This window comes from Poecilia reticulata, chromosome 13 (genome assembly GCF_904066995.2).
Source record: "Poecilia reticulata chromosome 13, P_reticulata-male-v2, whole genome shotgun sequence".
NCBI lineage: Eukaryota > Metazoa > Chordata > Actinopteri > Cyprinodontiformes > Poeciliidae > Poecilia > Poecilia reticulata.
Window position 1 is genome coordinate 27,164,753 of NC_088842.1, and position 15,347 is coordinate 27,180,099.

Consider the following 15,347-nt stretch of genomic DNA (forward strand, 5'->3'; position numbering starts at 1 on the left):
ATGTGCCAGGGATCCCAAGATTCAACAATATTGTTCACAAATATTCACGTTAGCAAAGTATTTTACAGCAATATCCACACATTAAGCATAGTTGTTGTTCAATAAAATTCAACATAAATAATAAAGCCCCACAAAGTCCACTCATTCAGTTTGGATTTTACATTAAATAGCCAACCAAAAAAACAAATATTCCTGATCCATTATGATGACCAAAATCTTTATTACACGTCCGACTCCATTTCTCCATCTAGACTCATTTTGAATCCTGAGACAAGATACAGTTCTCGTATTTTCCCTCTTTTGTTTTTTTTAGTCCTCAGACTTTGTGCTTTAAAATTCCGACTTTCATAGTATAAAATAACAAGATAAAAGACAACTGAAAACGAATAGGTGTAAGAGTATACACCTTCATAAGAGGGAAATGGTTTCTTTTTGGGACAATCGCAGAGATTGTGCTTCTATGTTTTGTTATATCAAAGTGTCTGTCATGTTATGTCATACATTATGGCTATGGTAGGATAAAATCCAGGAGACATCCAAGACAATTGCTCAATTCAGAAAGAAAAGTCATATTATGTAAATGTTTCATAAACTGATGCGTTTCAGCTATTCTGTTCTCACAGTAAAACACTTTGAAAAGCTCAACCTTGACTGTCTTAAAATCGAGCACATCTTCTGTCCCTCCTGTGTTTAAAAATTCTGCAGACAGTTACAGTTATGTAAGAGAGTAGAGAAACCTGTTAATGCAGTCAATGAAAGAAATGCGGAAAAAAAAAAAAACGTCTCGTTTAGGCACCAGAAAACTAAAATCTTATCCAACCATTAGTTTGTATTGATTACAAAAGGAGAACGCTATTTTAAAGTCAAGTTAAACCAAGCAGGAGTTTTCTGGAAAAAAAGATAAATGAGGAGTAAAACCCAGATCATGTTGTAACACTGAGGCAGCTTGAAATTGCATGTCTCTTGTTGAACATTGAAACGAAGGAGAAAGAAGCCAGAGGTCTAAATGAAGTACTCCTTCTTTTCCTCTGCATGCACATGGTTTCCCTCAGCGTTGATAATAGCCGTGTCAGCGTCGGGGGCATCCTCTGCTCCTTTGGCCTCATGTGTTAGATACGTTCCTGTAAATATACATGCAGACAAATCAAAAACCCACCGGTGGAAAACCTCACAGCGTCTTTTCATTCAGTACAAAAAAGAAAGCAAGTGACCTCTTTTACCTTTATGTCTAGCCAGATATCTTCCAAGAACTATTATCAAACACAAGGTGATGAAGACCACGACTGCAACAACCCCGCCGATTAAAGCGTGGTCAGGTCCACGCTGTCCTAAAGCATTAGGATCTGAAAGAAAACAATGAGAGACGGCATGGATGCGAGGGAACAAAATCAATAGCAAGATGCCACTGCTTAAGAGTTTCTGACATTTAGAAAACTACTTGGCTGCAGTGTGTATGCTGAAGATAATGTCAGATGTCGATTTTAAGGAGCTTATTTTATATTTTTCAGCCAGAAAATTTAAAAGTCTCGAAAACAGTTAGCCGTTCTTTAGAGCATACTTTTCTGAAACCAAAAGAGATTTTTGTCACATCCACTAAAACAGGAAGGCGCTGCCAGATAAACGTAATGGGATTGGACCCAAAAACTCTTTATGAAACCTCAAAGAGTTTTCTTGATTAAAAAAAAAAAAAACTAAAATATTGTATTGGGAATTTGTCGACTGCCTGTGTGGTTTCGTATCAAAAACAGTGAGCTGCATGGAAACAACTTTGCCTTAGGATTATGAAACAAAAGGAATCTTAGATTTAATGGGGGAAAAAAAAATCTATATATCCAGGCTTATTTAACTTTTCATGGACAAGTGGCAAACTGTTTAAGGTAAGCTAACTGCAGACAGCCTTAAAGAAGAGTGGTGAGACACAGATAAACTGTCATGGATCAAACAAACTTATTACATGGAGAGTAGTGAGACTTGCAAAAACAATGAGGTTATGTCATCAATCAAATCAAAATGCCGGCACTTTTTTTGTGTTTTCAAGTACAATTTTTGACAGAAATGGTAATTCTCCACTGTGATTAGCTACAGGCAGACTGGACTCACGACAGCACTTCTTAAAATCCTTCAGCTGTGTGCCAGATCGTTGGGTGTACAAGCTACTGCTCCTAGAAACAACAGTTTTCCTGGCCTCCTCGTCCTCATTGAACAAACTACTATACAAGTCTTCACTTTATGAATATTTTTGCCACTACTACTTTTGTTTTGTGTGGACATTGGGCTCTGTACTGATGACTGAGTTTGAAGTGTCAAATTTAACTTTAAATTGCAGTCATAAATGTAATAACTAGAACTCAACTGAAGAAGAATGTTTGGAAAATTGCTGTGTGCCCATTAAACCAGTGACCAAAACAATGAACAAATCTTCCTGAACTGCACACATAATTTCAGAGACAACCACAAATCTCTATAAAAAGCTACCATAAAGAAGAAATGCTTTAATATTGCCAGAGTTGAATGTGCTCATTTTATACTTCTTGTTTATCGACACATTTTTTCAGAAAAGAATGCGCATTTAGGTTTCTGAGCAGAAAACGAGCACAGCATTTTTTTCAAGCTTCAGTATGATGCCCCCGTGTCCGTCCTATTATAAACTGAGCGCCTGTGTCTTTATGGTGCACCTCTTGTGTTCTCATTATCTCAACCTGATAAATAGCCATGGCTCATGCTCAGTTTTGCAAAGTGACCCTGGGAAATGACGGATATATTAACAAACCCTGTAAACACAAAAGATTTTTACCATCCCAAAATACGAAACTTGAAAGGATGAAGTTGTGTGTCATGCTTCTTCTTCTTTTTAAATCCCATGCATTTTAAATACAATACAGGGACTCATGAGCGGCAACATCAGGTTTTGAGACAATGATCACGTTCCAAAGTAACCTGAGTTTGGTTAGATGTTGATGGGTATAATGATTCATACCAGTGAATCCGCTGTCAACAGATGGCATAAGCAAATGTCATGTGACATGTTCACATTCACTCTCATCACTGTGGTAATTATTGTTTGGCACTTCCTTACGAAATACAAACTGGAATAGGCAACCACATGTACCCAAACATGCTCTGTAAATGTTAACACGTAACCAATAAATCCTATCTTATTTCTATCCTGAGCTAAAATGAAAAGCAAAATTAAGAAAAAGACCACAAAAACAGCAGAATGACATGTAATACATCACAGAAAGCCACAACGGGAAACTAAAGAGTGCCAATACCACAAAACAGCTGATGGGGAAACTTTTCTGGTTCAGTTACCAGTTCTACAGAAGCGTACTTTTGATTTTTTTTGTAATTAATGCAATGTTTATTTACACCAACTATCTGCATGGATGATGTTATATTAATTTGTCATTTATGATGATTTTATTTAGTCTTGTACAATATTCAAATTCAATGTTTTAAAAAACATAAATTGGATGAAGAAGTTTGAATTTGTGAACTTTTTGAAATCGGCACAGCTAAAAGCAGGTTTCTTTGTATAGCGTGTTGCTTTCAGCAGGTGTTTCTCATCTGAACTCTGGTGTGCAAACAAGTAAACTTTGGTCCAAATGCAAACATGCACCACAATTTCATTATAATTTACAATGTTGAGGCGTTGTAGAGTTTTTATTTTATTTATTTATTATTATTTCTTGTATTACTGGTACATTTGTCTCGTGTGGAGAGCGGAGTGCTGAAGAATCTTCCGTGTTCCACATTATGGACCAGTAGGGCTGGCTTCAAAACAGACCAACACCATGGTACCAACACCACCACATCTGAAAGTGCTATTACTTTAACTCCTACATTTTTCTCATCATCTCATCTCATCAAATAGCTAATTTCTATCACTTACAACCATAAAACTTTACTCTAAAAGACCCCCGACTTGTCTACGTAGGCAACTGTAGGTTTCATTTACGCATAATTAAAATTATGGTGCAGGAGTTTCTTTCTTGACTGGCACCCTTTCAGTCCAAAGCGATGTTAACTTTGATTCATCGTTGTCAGCAAGCAACACTCCTGCAGTTTTTAAGTTTAAGGTGGCTCGAGTCTGAGTAGCTCCTGGAGTGTTCTTGAACATCCTCACCTTTTATCTGAGGATGAGAGTTTGGATCAGGTGCTAAAAACCTTCACACAAGTGGGTGCACCAATAAGACAATGATCCCATTGTCTTATTGTTAAAAGCTGAAACTATGCTGGTTGAAGAGTTGTACCTAGAAAAGTGGTCAAATATTCAACAAGAAGCATGCCTGAAGTGTGGTAATAGTTTCAAAAGAATCTGTGGTCAGATTGTAACTTGCTAAAGGATGTATGACCAAATATGAATGGAAGTGCACTGCATGCACAATTTTGAACCTTGGTTGTTTTTAAAACTCACCAAAAATGTCTGCCGTGTCAGTATTCCTTTCTGGATTTATATTGTATCGTGTCCAAAAGTAATATGGCATTCTCCAAGAATTTAATTTTTGTTCCTGATTTTAAATTATTTTTTCTCTGCTAACATCAGATTGTCATGCAACTTCTGACTGATACTTCAAGGATGTCCTAACAGTATGTGTTAATTTGGCATATTATTGAAAGGATTACAATGTAAATGTGATATTAATACACTGCTTGATTTTTCAGTTAACTTGATTAGATAGCTCACTCATTTTGTTATTTAAAAGACATTTGAAAAGCATTTCCTTAAAATGCCGCCTTTCATAACGACGTTACTTAGCAACGGAAATTATGGTGCTATTACATTTCCTCAAGTACTTTTCATAGCACTCCATTGACAATAAAGCTTGGCTAATTGCTTTACAATGTATATTAAGCACCAAGCAAGCAGTACTAATGTGACAGTCTGAGGCGTCGAAAATTTCTTGGCGTCGTTCTAACATGAGCAGCATTCCATCTGAGGACAGTGAGTCACTGCTGTTGATTTGGCATATGCCACTAAATCTCATTCTAGAGTCGCGGATGATCACAAAAGAGTCGACATATGCTACTACAGCAGGAGTGGCATGACACCAACCACTTTTGGTTCTATGCATCTCTTGGAAAACTGCAGCCACTTTGGTTAAGCCGCTCACAAAGAGACCAGCAAATTACCTTGCAGCATTTTGGCTGATCTGATGTTAAGTGACATTTAGAAAATAACCCTTTTGTCATACTAATTTTACTGCCCATTTAGTTTAAACCTACAGCACACACATCAGATATGATTAAGCGATAAACACCGTATCAAGCAGATTTAGGCAAAAATAACCTAACGCATAGTCAACAGAAATATCTCTGAAAAATTCGTAACATGAACAGACTCCACAAAAAATTTATGAATTTCCGTTCCATTTTTGTATGCTCAATGATACACTTAACAACACTATCACACAAAGGTCCACTTTTTCCCTCTCTGAGGTATAACTTAGTATGAAAAAGGCAAACCAAAATACCAACATGTTGTGTTATAACTTATGCAGTCCGTGGTATGAATAGAGAGAAAGCGTCTAGTGTCAGCAGAGCGAGCATCCATGCATGTTGATGATTTGGCTCATGCAGGGTGAGGCCATGATGTGTCCTGACCCAGAGCCAGTTCCAGCATCACACACACTAATTCTGGCTTGCAATGATCATCCATTGGGATATTTACCTGTTGTAGGGCCTGGAAAGTCTTTGGCTGTTGCCATGGTTGTAGACAGTGACAGCAGTAGAAAAAGATGAGGGGAACAACACCATGACATAAAAGGTGACCACAGGTTTCAAAGCAAAAGGTAATAGCTTGGGTTCCTGGGTTCCGTTTAATTGAGTGCAAAAGTGACAAAAAGGGAAGCTTGCTGTCGTGCCGAGCTAGAATGAAGAAAAATGATCCCCTAGGTGAGCAACAGAAGATTATGTTATATACATGTTCTTACATAACTCAAAGTACATGTCTAGCATTCTACCCAACATTAGCAATGAGGAATTAAATTCACGAGTTTCCCCTTCTCTTCATGGAATACGTAAAGCCTGTGTACACTCCACAAGAAACAAGAAATTTGTTTACCCATTCAAGTTGGCAAGAAATATCTTCTGTTGAAGATATTTTAAACTTCACGAGACACTCCGTTACAGTACCCCAGGGAAGGCCAAGTCAACCATTTACTACACTCACAAATTTCTGACCAACTGCCCAATGGTTGTCAAGGGCTACAACAGTAAAACGAACTGCCAGGGGCAACAACAGTAAAAAGAACTGCCATGCTTATGTGTCGAGAACAAACTGTGAGAACTTCAGCTCTGTGAGAAAGGATACATTTCTCGGTTCTTGCAGAATGCACAGGCCTTTAATCTCTTAGGGAACGTTTCTTTATTGAGTCCAAATTCTGGGTTTGTGCTATTCAGACAGAAGTGTGATAGTTTTAAACCAACCAATAGGGCAATTGTGACCTTGTCTGTTGGGTTGAAAGAAAAGTCTGAAAGGACTCTCACTGTTCAAAAGTCACCATTTTTAACCTACAGAATGACCTGACACATATTTACAGAACCTTTTTTAAATAGGAAATGTTAAAATATTTCTTTATAATAATGTGCAGGTCTTACTTGAATGAGTTTGCTTTCTTTTCACATAACATTTTACCGACTAAGAAGTGGGCACAAGCTAGTGCTAGTGGTAGCTACTGTTAGTAGTCGCTAGTGCCATGATTAACAGTCAAACTTTGGACAAAGAATTGGTTATAAAGTTTATATAAACAGGTGATATTTTATAAAGTGTTTTATATTATAAATTACAGTCTTTTGTGAATATTCCTAGGAAGGCTCTCCTTGTGTTTGGGTGTGGAATGGTGCTGCTCTTGACCTAAATTTCTCTTCCTTTGTTATATTTTTTACATTTGAATTGTCTCATTCTTCTCTTATAGTTTCTTCTCGATAAAGTAGTTACTTGGGGCTGCCTTTCTTCACTGGTGGCCTTATGTCCAGTTTATCAAACTCAGACAACATACAGTTGGTCAGCCATCACCTCTTTTTCTGGACCTGGTGTGGCTCTTTCGATGTCCACTACCTTATGACTGATTTACCCGCTGTCTTTACGTTCTGGATAGTATCGAGTAAATCTATGGGATAATGTCAGGTGTTTTAGACCTTTGTCTGCAGCCTTTTTTTTATGTTTTTACTCCATTGTAAATTGTTGGAGCAGATATTTTTCTAGTCAGTACTGTAACTTTCCAATATCTTCAACTTCAACAACATAAGGCTATTGTAGGGATTTATTATTTTCTCCTCCAAGTATCTACAAAACAAGGCATTAAGTTTCTAGTACATTTTCCATCCATATGTAGCCCTGCATAATTTTTTTTAAAGATAAACTCATAGTGACTACCCACTGACTTTACTCAGTCCACTTTCTGTACAAGGATTTTTATACTAAATTGACAATGACACTTCTGAAACTAATTTATTGGTTTTGCAAGAGCTCCGCAAATCCAACTTTGCATTGTGCTAAGCAAAAGGGCAAAGCCTTCACCACACAGTCACTACAGAAAATATATCTACCTTGTGCTCTCTGGAAAGTAACCATTCAATGTGAAAACAGAAGAGCTTTACAAGCCCAGCAATGCTCTCTAGGTTATAGCATCTTATCCTGACTTTCTCTTTTCCAAATTTCTCAATTTTATATTGCATTATATATGTGTATATATTACATCACCTTTATTTTATTATCAATGCAACATTTTAAAATCTTTCAGTGCTGTACTCCACATGCAGCTTCTTTAAACACAGCATTAAGCTCATCCTGCATGAGCCTTTTTGTTAATACCCACTGTGCAATTTTATAGAACTTTCTGGTCTTGATGTTCTCTTTAGCCAGGCTTTTACATCTTATCATACATATCTTTTAAATACTGGGTTGCAACTGAATGTCTGGGATCTCCAAGGCTGATTAGAAAAGCAACAGGACAGAGCAAATCCTTCTTGCATGCGGTAATAATTTGTGCAGAACGCAGCTTTCAGTGGGCCTTTAAGTTCTCTTCTAAAGTCCAATTGAGAACTGGATTAAAGCTCTCAGTGTCTGATGATTTTTATTTTTTTTACATGGCAGCGCACATATCATAGTCTTTCTTAGTCATAGGGAGAGAACAGATTTGTCACTCTATTTTTATGGTCTTGAGTGACTGTTGAGTCAATCTGTGCCTGGGGCTTGGTACCTGCATATTTCTTTGAATGCTCTGCATATGTTTTAGGTCATATGCCTACTTATCATTGTCTCCATAACATATCTTTAGAAAAAAAGCTTTGATGTTGTGCTGAGGACATAGCAACTTGACATTTTTTTCCTAATAATTAAGTTCCAGCATTGTGAACTATGAACTACATTCTAAAGCTGGCATGCCTTCCTGGAATGGAAGACGATAATCACACTGGATGACTGATTTCACAAGGCTCTTATTGGCTTGGATACTACTTATTTACACACATTTCTTCTGAGAAATAAAAGTCGTTATGCCGTTGTGACATTCTGTCTCTCTACGTTTCTCTTGTGCGGCAGCGCGGGCATTCAGTTTCTCTGCCCCCTCTTCTTGGAACAGCTTCCAATGTGAACTGAAAATGTCAGAACTTGTTTTACTTAATGCTTTCCACTTCATCTTAAGAAACCAAGAATGGAAATCTTTCAAACCGTGCCTGTGTTTTAAATCTTAAACTGTTACTGTTTCAATTTTAAATAGTTGCACTTCCTCTGTCAAATTGACTGGACTTCATACATCTTTAATGTTTGTTTTGTTATTGTTGCTCATTTGTCCTGTCCACTCCTAATTTACCATATCTTGGAAAAACTATTCTTAGCACGAAAACGATTTTGCATATTACAGCCAAAAATGTCAATGCATTTTAATACGATCTAGTGACAGATCTATATATTTTATGAGAAAATTGTAAGGTAGAAAAAAAAAATAGATTATCAGGTTATCAGGAATATCAGGAAAATGCGACATGTATTTATTCAGCTCCCTGGTAGAATCAGGTTTTTTGCATTTGTAGCTGCAGTTGTTTTGAGATCTGATTTATACATCTAAAGTTTAAACTCTTTTCCCAAATCTTCTTTGTAAATCAATCTAAGCTCAAACAGGTTTAATAGTATTTGTGAAAACCAAATTTGTGTCTTGCCATAGAGTCTCTTTCTATTTTTACAAAGTAGATTGAACAGAGCTCCTTAAGATGTCCAAAGGTCGAGATATTCTTTGACAACTTAACCCTGTGTTAGATTTCTTTCACTTTTCAGCACAATAATCACATTTTTATTTATAGAAAATATAGAAAAGGGATGCTTTTTTTTTAAAGTTCTTCATGCTGGCAAAGTTGGCGTAGATTAAAGTTGTGACAGCAAAGTTTCCTTGTAAACCCAGTGGTGGACATTATTGTTTTAGGTTTACTATAGGTTCCTCATTCCAAACATGTAAACCATTTTTCTGGAGTTGCTAAACAGCATTTCCAACATTTTGATTTTCTTTGCTGCAGTCGATTCAATTTTGCAAATGCTTTGAAATGGTTAAAGTAGCCTTGCAAATGTTCCTTCAACATGTTTGACAAATCCTAATGACAAACAGAATTCATTTCACTAAAAGCATCAGATAAAAACAAAACCTTTGGCTGTTTACAAGTAAATGTATCATTGTTCCAAAGAAAGTTTATGACTTATCAAAATGAACTGCATCTGAAATCTTTCTTCATTATTTATGTTTTCCCATTATAAGACAAAAGCTGTGTTGACTGTCAAGGTAAGCATTTATCATATGTTACCTGCAGAGTGCTCTTGTGGATCAGTACCAAACAGTCATGCATAAACACTACTGCACTAATAACATTCAGAGATATAAACCAAAGCTTGCACATGGATTATATGATTTTGGCAATCATTGTAGCACAAGTGCATGCTTATTGATTTGTTGAGCAGGTAGAAACCCTTCAGCATAAGAACACTCCAAACAGCTTGAGTTTTCTATTTTCCGCCTCTGCAAATATGTTTTTATTTGTGCAGTCATTTGTGAATATTAAATAAATAATGTGATAACTTGCTCCTGTAATATCTGAACTAATCTGGAACAGTGTAATAAAACAGTTCTGTGTATAAAAGGGGAAAGCGAAAAGGAGAGCACATTGAATTCATCATCTGAAACAAGTCTATTTTCTAGCTCATAGCTTGGTTGTTAGCTCATCAATCATCAAGTGTGTGCTCAGTATCATGTTTGTGAGTGCATGAAGAGTTGGGGCCTTGGTGAGGGTGTAAGTGTCCCTGTTAATGCCGCTCTGAGTGAACTGATGATGGAATCTCTGCATTACAAAAATTAAAAAATTGACAAATGGAAGGTTGGTCATGCTTTGAAAATGTGAAGTTACTGGAGTCAATTTTATAGGTCAGCACAACATAAAAAAAGAAATGTTTAATTTAATTTTTTGCTGGTTTTTGTAATAAATGTTAATTCCAGAGAATTAACATTATTAATTCTCATAATAACGTTAAAGCAGTAGTTTTCAAATGGCCATTTCATTTATTAGAAAAAACAGTCTAGCCTTGTGTAAAACAGTGATTGCCCCCCTTGAGTATTCAAATCCAGCTCAATTATTAGCCGATCTGTAGAAAGAAGAAACCCTTTAAATAGTGCCTGAGAACATGAAGCAGTTTAAAATGAGACGTCGTCGTCTCAGAACATGGATAATTATCTGGATCTGTAAACCATGAATTCTGCCCCTGCCCTGAAGAACAATATCAGGCTATCAGTTCATGACCTCCAGCCCATTCCCAATGGGTTATACAGCAAGACTCAGGAGACATGACCTTTAACAAGCCATTTAAACCCTACAGTGCTGCTGAATTAAATAATCTCCATACTTCGTCCACTTCAATTCAAAAGACTCATTGCCAGTTATCGCCATTGCTAAGGGAAGTTGTTGCTGTGTTGAGGATGGCACAACCAGATACTAGATTACTTTTCCACATGGGCTTAGTGTGGCTTGAAGACTGATTTTACCCTCTCGATCTCAAATTATTATTTGTAAATTGTCTTTCAGATTTACTCAGGTTCTCTTTGTCTGATATTAACATTTGTTTGATGATTTGAGACATTTAAATGTGACAAACGGAAAAAAAAACAAGTATGTTTGGGGCAAATACTTTCAGAAGTAGAAGAGTTCAGAGTTTATTTAACACAAATTCAAGTCTATTGAGATGAAATTGTAAATTCAAAAACAGAGTAATGTGAGGGTAAAACGTAAACAAAATAAGCTACATCCTCACAGGGATTTCATCTTTATTTAGGAAAACTAATTTTTATGCAGCTTCAAAGTCTTGTATCCAGTGTTTCTTATTGTGCTTGGGATGGTTTATTAAAGGCAGTATTTTCAGACAGTGATAAATTGTGCTTGATGGATGACATTTATGGCTCCTCGGCTTCCCTGTCATTAGCAAATTAGGTTTAGAGGCCGAGATGATCCGAAAAGACCTGGCAAGAATTCAGCTCATCACTATGTAGCCCTGAAGAATGAGTGTCATCATCAGTGGAAATGAGTCTGTCAAACACATCTTTTACCTGCTTGACTCAATTTTTCATTTTTCCAAGTAACTAGGACCTCGGTGTGCGAGGGTTACTGAGAGATGTACTTCACATTTCTTTAGTTGATTGTGTAAGACTTAAAAAGCTTCTGAGCATATAAAAACCTTGCAGTACTAGTAAATTCAATAAGTTTTTATTAAAAAAAATCTGAAATAACATTACAAATTCTTAAGCAGCCGCTTAGCTACGAAATGTGACAAAAGGCTCAAAGGGCAGCAGGTATGATAGGATAATATCGACCGTACTTTGTCCTCTCTCAGCATACTCTTTGAATAACAGAACAGAGCACAGAGATAACATGATTTGAAAGAAAAATAGTGCCACTTCTTTATCCTTATCCTAAAGCCCCTCTAAGTCTCCCAAAGATCCCGCTATGCATCAAGTAATGACTTGTGAGGCGAGAAACTCCCCTCTGTCGAAAGAAGTTCTTCTCAAAAACACAGTGCTCTTGTTTCAAATTTGTATTCATCGATTAATTTAATAAAACCTATAAACACAACAGAAAGGCAGTGATGATTTATTTCCTGCAAACATAGTATCTGCTTTTTCAACCCAGTGATTGTCTTGGGATTGCAATGTTTTTTCCTGAACCGCAACTAAGCAAAATTTTACACCCTCATTCCTCCGATATTGGACTTTATCAGAGCCATGGTTGAGAGGAGATTCTTGAGTACAATGTTTGGGAGGGAGCTAGACTACAGACAATTGGGTTGGCCATCACAAAGAGGTACGCAATAATAATTGTTTAAAATTAACTTAGAATGTTCATTCGCACAGCTATATTAAAATAATTATGTAATTACAAGGGAGCCTTTGCATTTTACCTCGACATCAACACACCTGTGCTCTCCACTCAATTAATACAACATAATCAGATGATTCATGGCTTGAACGAGGTTTTCTCTAAACATGTGGGTAATGCCTTTGTAAAATTATTTTTAAAAAATGTACAGTAGGTATGTCTCGAGTAATGGATGACCAGATTTTATTATTCAATGAGATTTTCTAGCAATTTTAGGTTCACTATTAAATAAAACAGATAAAACTGTCTGTGTTTCAGATTCTGAAAAGTGTCTTTACTCAAGGTACTTTGTTTCCCTAATACCTGACAGTTTTTCTAAATACATTCTGTACACATCACACAATCTTTTTATTAGGCAATACATAGAGATACAGAGCTGAATAGAAAAATGCTTGTCCTCTTGTAGGTTTTTTCTTCTTTTTTTTCCAAAATGAAATGTTTTAAATCAACACACAAATTTTAGCTCTGCATAACACCCACTTGTGAAACCATGACTCAATTCAGTTTTAGTCCACACACTCAGGTCTGATTATTGGCTGACCTGTAGAATCAAGAAACTGCTCAACTATAACCCATCTAACAACAGCAAGTAAGCTGGAAGATCTCAAAAAGCAACAATGTCCAAATCTAAGGATATTTAAGCACAGATGATAACATCTATGGCTATGAAAAGGCTTGAAAAGCCATCTCTGTGACTCAGGGACTCCAGTGAACTTATAGTGAAAGGGATTATTCACAGATGGAGAAAACTAAACAGTGGTAAACTGTTTAGTTTTCTGGACAGCAATATAACTCCAGGTTCTCACTGGCAACTTATCCAGGAGGACACAAACTACATCTAATGTTCTGCAGGCTTCACTTCCTTTCGTTAAAGTGATTGTTCTACTCAATAACCCGGGCAATAGAAAACAGACTAGGTAAACCAACATGTCCAAGAGAGAGAAAAAGGCTTTATACCAACACTTAAACATGGTTGGAGCAGTGTGATGGTGAGATGCTGCTTTAGGACACTGCTGTAATTGATAAACCCATGAATTCTGCTGTTTATTAGATAATCCTAAGAGTGAATATTTGACCGTCAGTTCATGACATCTTGGAATATACTTGGAATATACAGTAAAACAATCACCAGTCTCATCCCCAGTTAAATGGCAAAGAATGAAAAAAAAATTTATACTGGGAGTACTCTAGCAAGAGCCTCAACTTAATCCAACTGAGGTGCTGCAACATTTTTTATGACATTTCAAAAAAACTTTTATCCTTGCAAACCCCCCCAATATGTCTAGAATGAACAACTCTGTGAAAAGTATTGGGGATAAGTCCTCAGCGATGTAAAAGCCTGTCAGTTATTAAAAAAAACGTTTGATAGCAGCTGTTCATGTCAAAGGTTACACAAACAGAAAATCAGGTTTTGGGGGCAATTACTTTTTCCACAAAGGACCAGAATTGTTTATGTAGCTTTCCCCCCTCCCCCCCTCTTTATTTAACCGTAAACATTTGAAAACTGAATTTTATATTTACTCAGATTATCTGATGTTACAATTGACCTGAATTGAACTGGAACATTTAAGTGTGACAAAAAAAAGCAAAAGCAGAACAAATCTGGCAGAGAATAAATACTTTTTCACAGTGATTTGGATGCTGGTGAAAAACTCTAAATGCTCACACATTTAAATGTGTTATTCACATATGACATGGTGGATGGAGGAAACAGAACAATAATTAGGTCAGTTTGAAATAGACTGAGTAGACAGTAGAAGCGAAATGACATCCTACAATATCACACTTTTTACTAAATTACTAAATTAAACCTCAATATTGCTGTCCAGTTTTAACCAGACCAAGAATACTTTATGCCTTAGTTTCTCAAGATTGTACATTTTATGCCTAAAATAATCTGCGGCTTAGTTAGTTATATACAAAATATTTAACAAACAGTTTAAAAACCTTTCCACTTACAGGAAACATGAATTAATAGTAACTTACAACAAGGTTTACTTTTATTCAATTTACTACATTTCTTTATTACGGCATATTTTTAATTATTAATTTTTTTGTTATATAACTTTCAGGTGCCGTCAAACAAATTCTAGGAGATGCTGAAGTTCATCGTTTTTGTTATTAGAAATCTTTTCTATCAATAAAATGGGAGTTAATGCTTACCAGTAATCTTTTTCCAACAGTTTTATTTCCGTTTTTCTTGTTCTAGGTAAAGACTTGCTATACTTCCGTTTTCTTTCCGTTAATCAATGAATTATTGATATGAAACAGTAAACGTGTCATTAAACGAAACTTTTGATCTTAAACAACAAAACAAAGCCTTCAGTTCAGTACCCACCATATACAAACAGAATGTATTCAGCAAAGCTGGTCCCCACATGGTTGCTGGCCTCACAGCGATATGTGCCATTGTCTGTTTTGTTTAGTGTCGTGATGGTCAGCTCTCTGCCCTCCACAATCATGCGCTCAATGTCTGGCAGCTCTCCTCCATCTTTAGACCAGAGCACTGGTTCAGGTCTGGGGGAAAAAAACACCAAAGAAAATCCTGTAGGTTGTATTTTTTCCTAAAGGTTTTCTAATGAATAAATTACATAAAGGAGAGGCAAGGGAAGAAAACGACACCTGAAATGCAGCTTTTGAAAGTGAGCAACTACAAATTGTAACTTTGAATGAGGACAGACTTACATTGGGTTGCCTATGGAGACACACTCCAGTTTGAAGTATTGTCCTTCCTGTGGAATTATCAGTGAATGTGTGATTTCCAGCTGAGGAGCATCTACAAAAAAAAAAAAAAACAGAAACAGACAAAGATTCAATACTGTAACATGACTGTGTGCAAAACAAGCTTTAACGCTAACAAAGCATAAAGATGGTTAGCTCTTTACCCTGTGGGTAGCTTTAGCTTTAGTTTGTATCTTTGTTGTATGTTGGAAGTAATC

The 15,347-nt window shown here is 36.4% G+C and overlaps 1 protein-coding gene across 4 annotated transcripts in view; it reads right to left on the reverse strand.

The window, feature by feature from the left end:
• Nucleotides 1-200: 200 nt before the first annotated feature.
• The window catches only part of LOC103474999 (cell adhesion molecule 2-like), a 153,467-nt gene continuing 138,320 nt past the window's right edge, over nt 201-15,347 (reverse strand). For 3 of the 4 annotated variants that reach the window (XM_008426348.3, XM_008426346.3, XM_008426350.3), the window contains 5 exons: nt 15,094-15,184; nt 14,747-14,925; nt 5,672-5,698; nt 1,221-1,343; nt 201-1,121 (listed from right to left, as the gene is read on the reverse strand). In XM_008426348.3, the coding sequence (XP_008424570.2) occupies nt 1,003-1,121; nt 1,221-1,343; nt 5,672-5,698; nt 14,747-14,925; nt 15,094-15,184 (539 nt within the window). In that variant the 3' untranslated portion in view covers nt 201-1,002. The remainder of the gene's footprint in view (nt 1,122-1,220; nt 1,344-5,671; nt 5,699-14,746; nt 14,926-15,093; nt 15,185-15,347) is intronic. The other variant, XM_008426347.3, reaches the window with a different exon arrangement.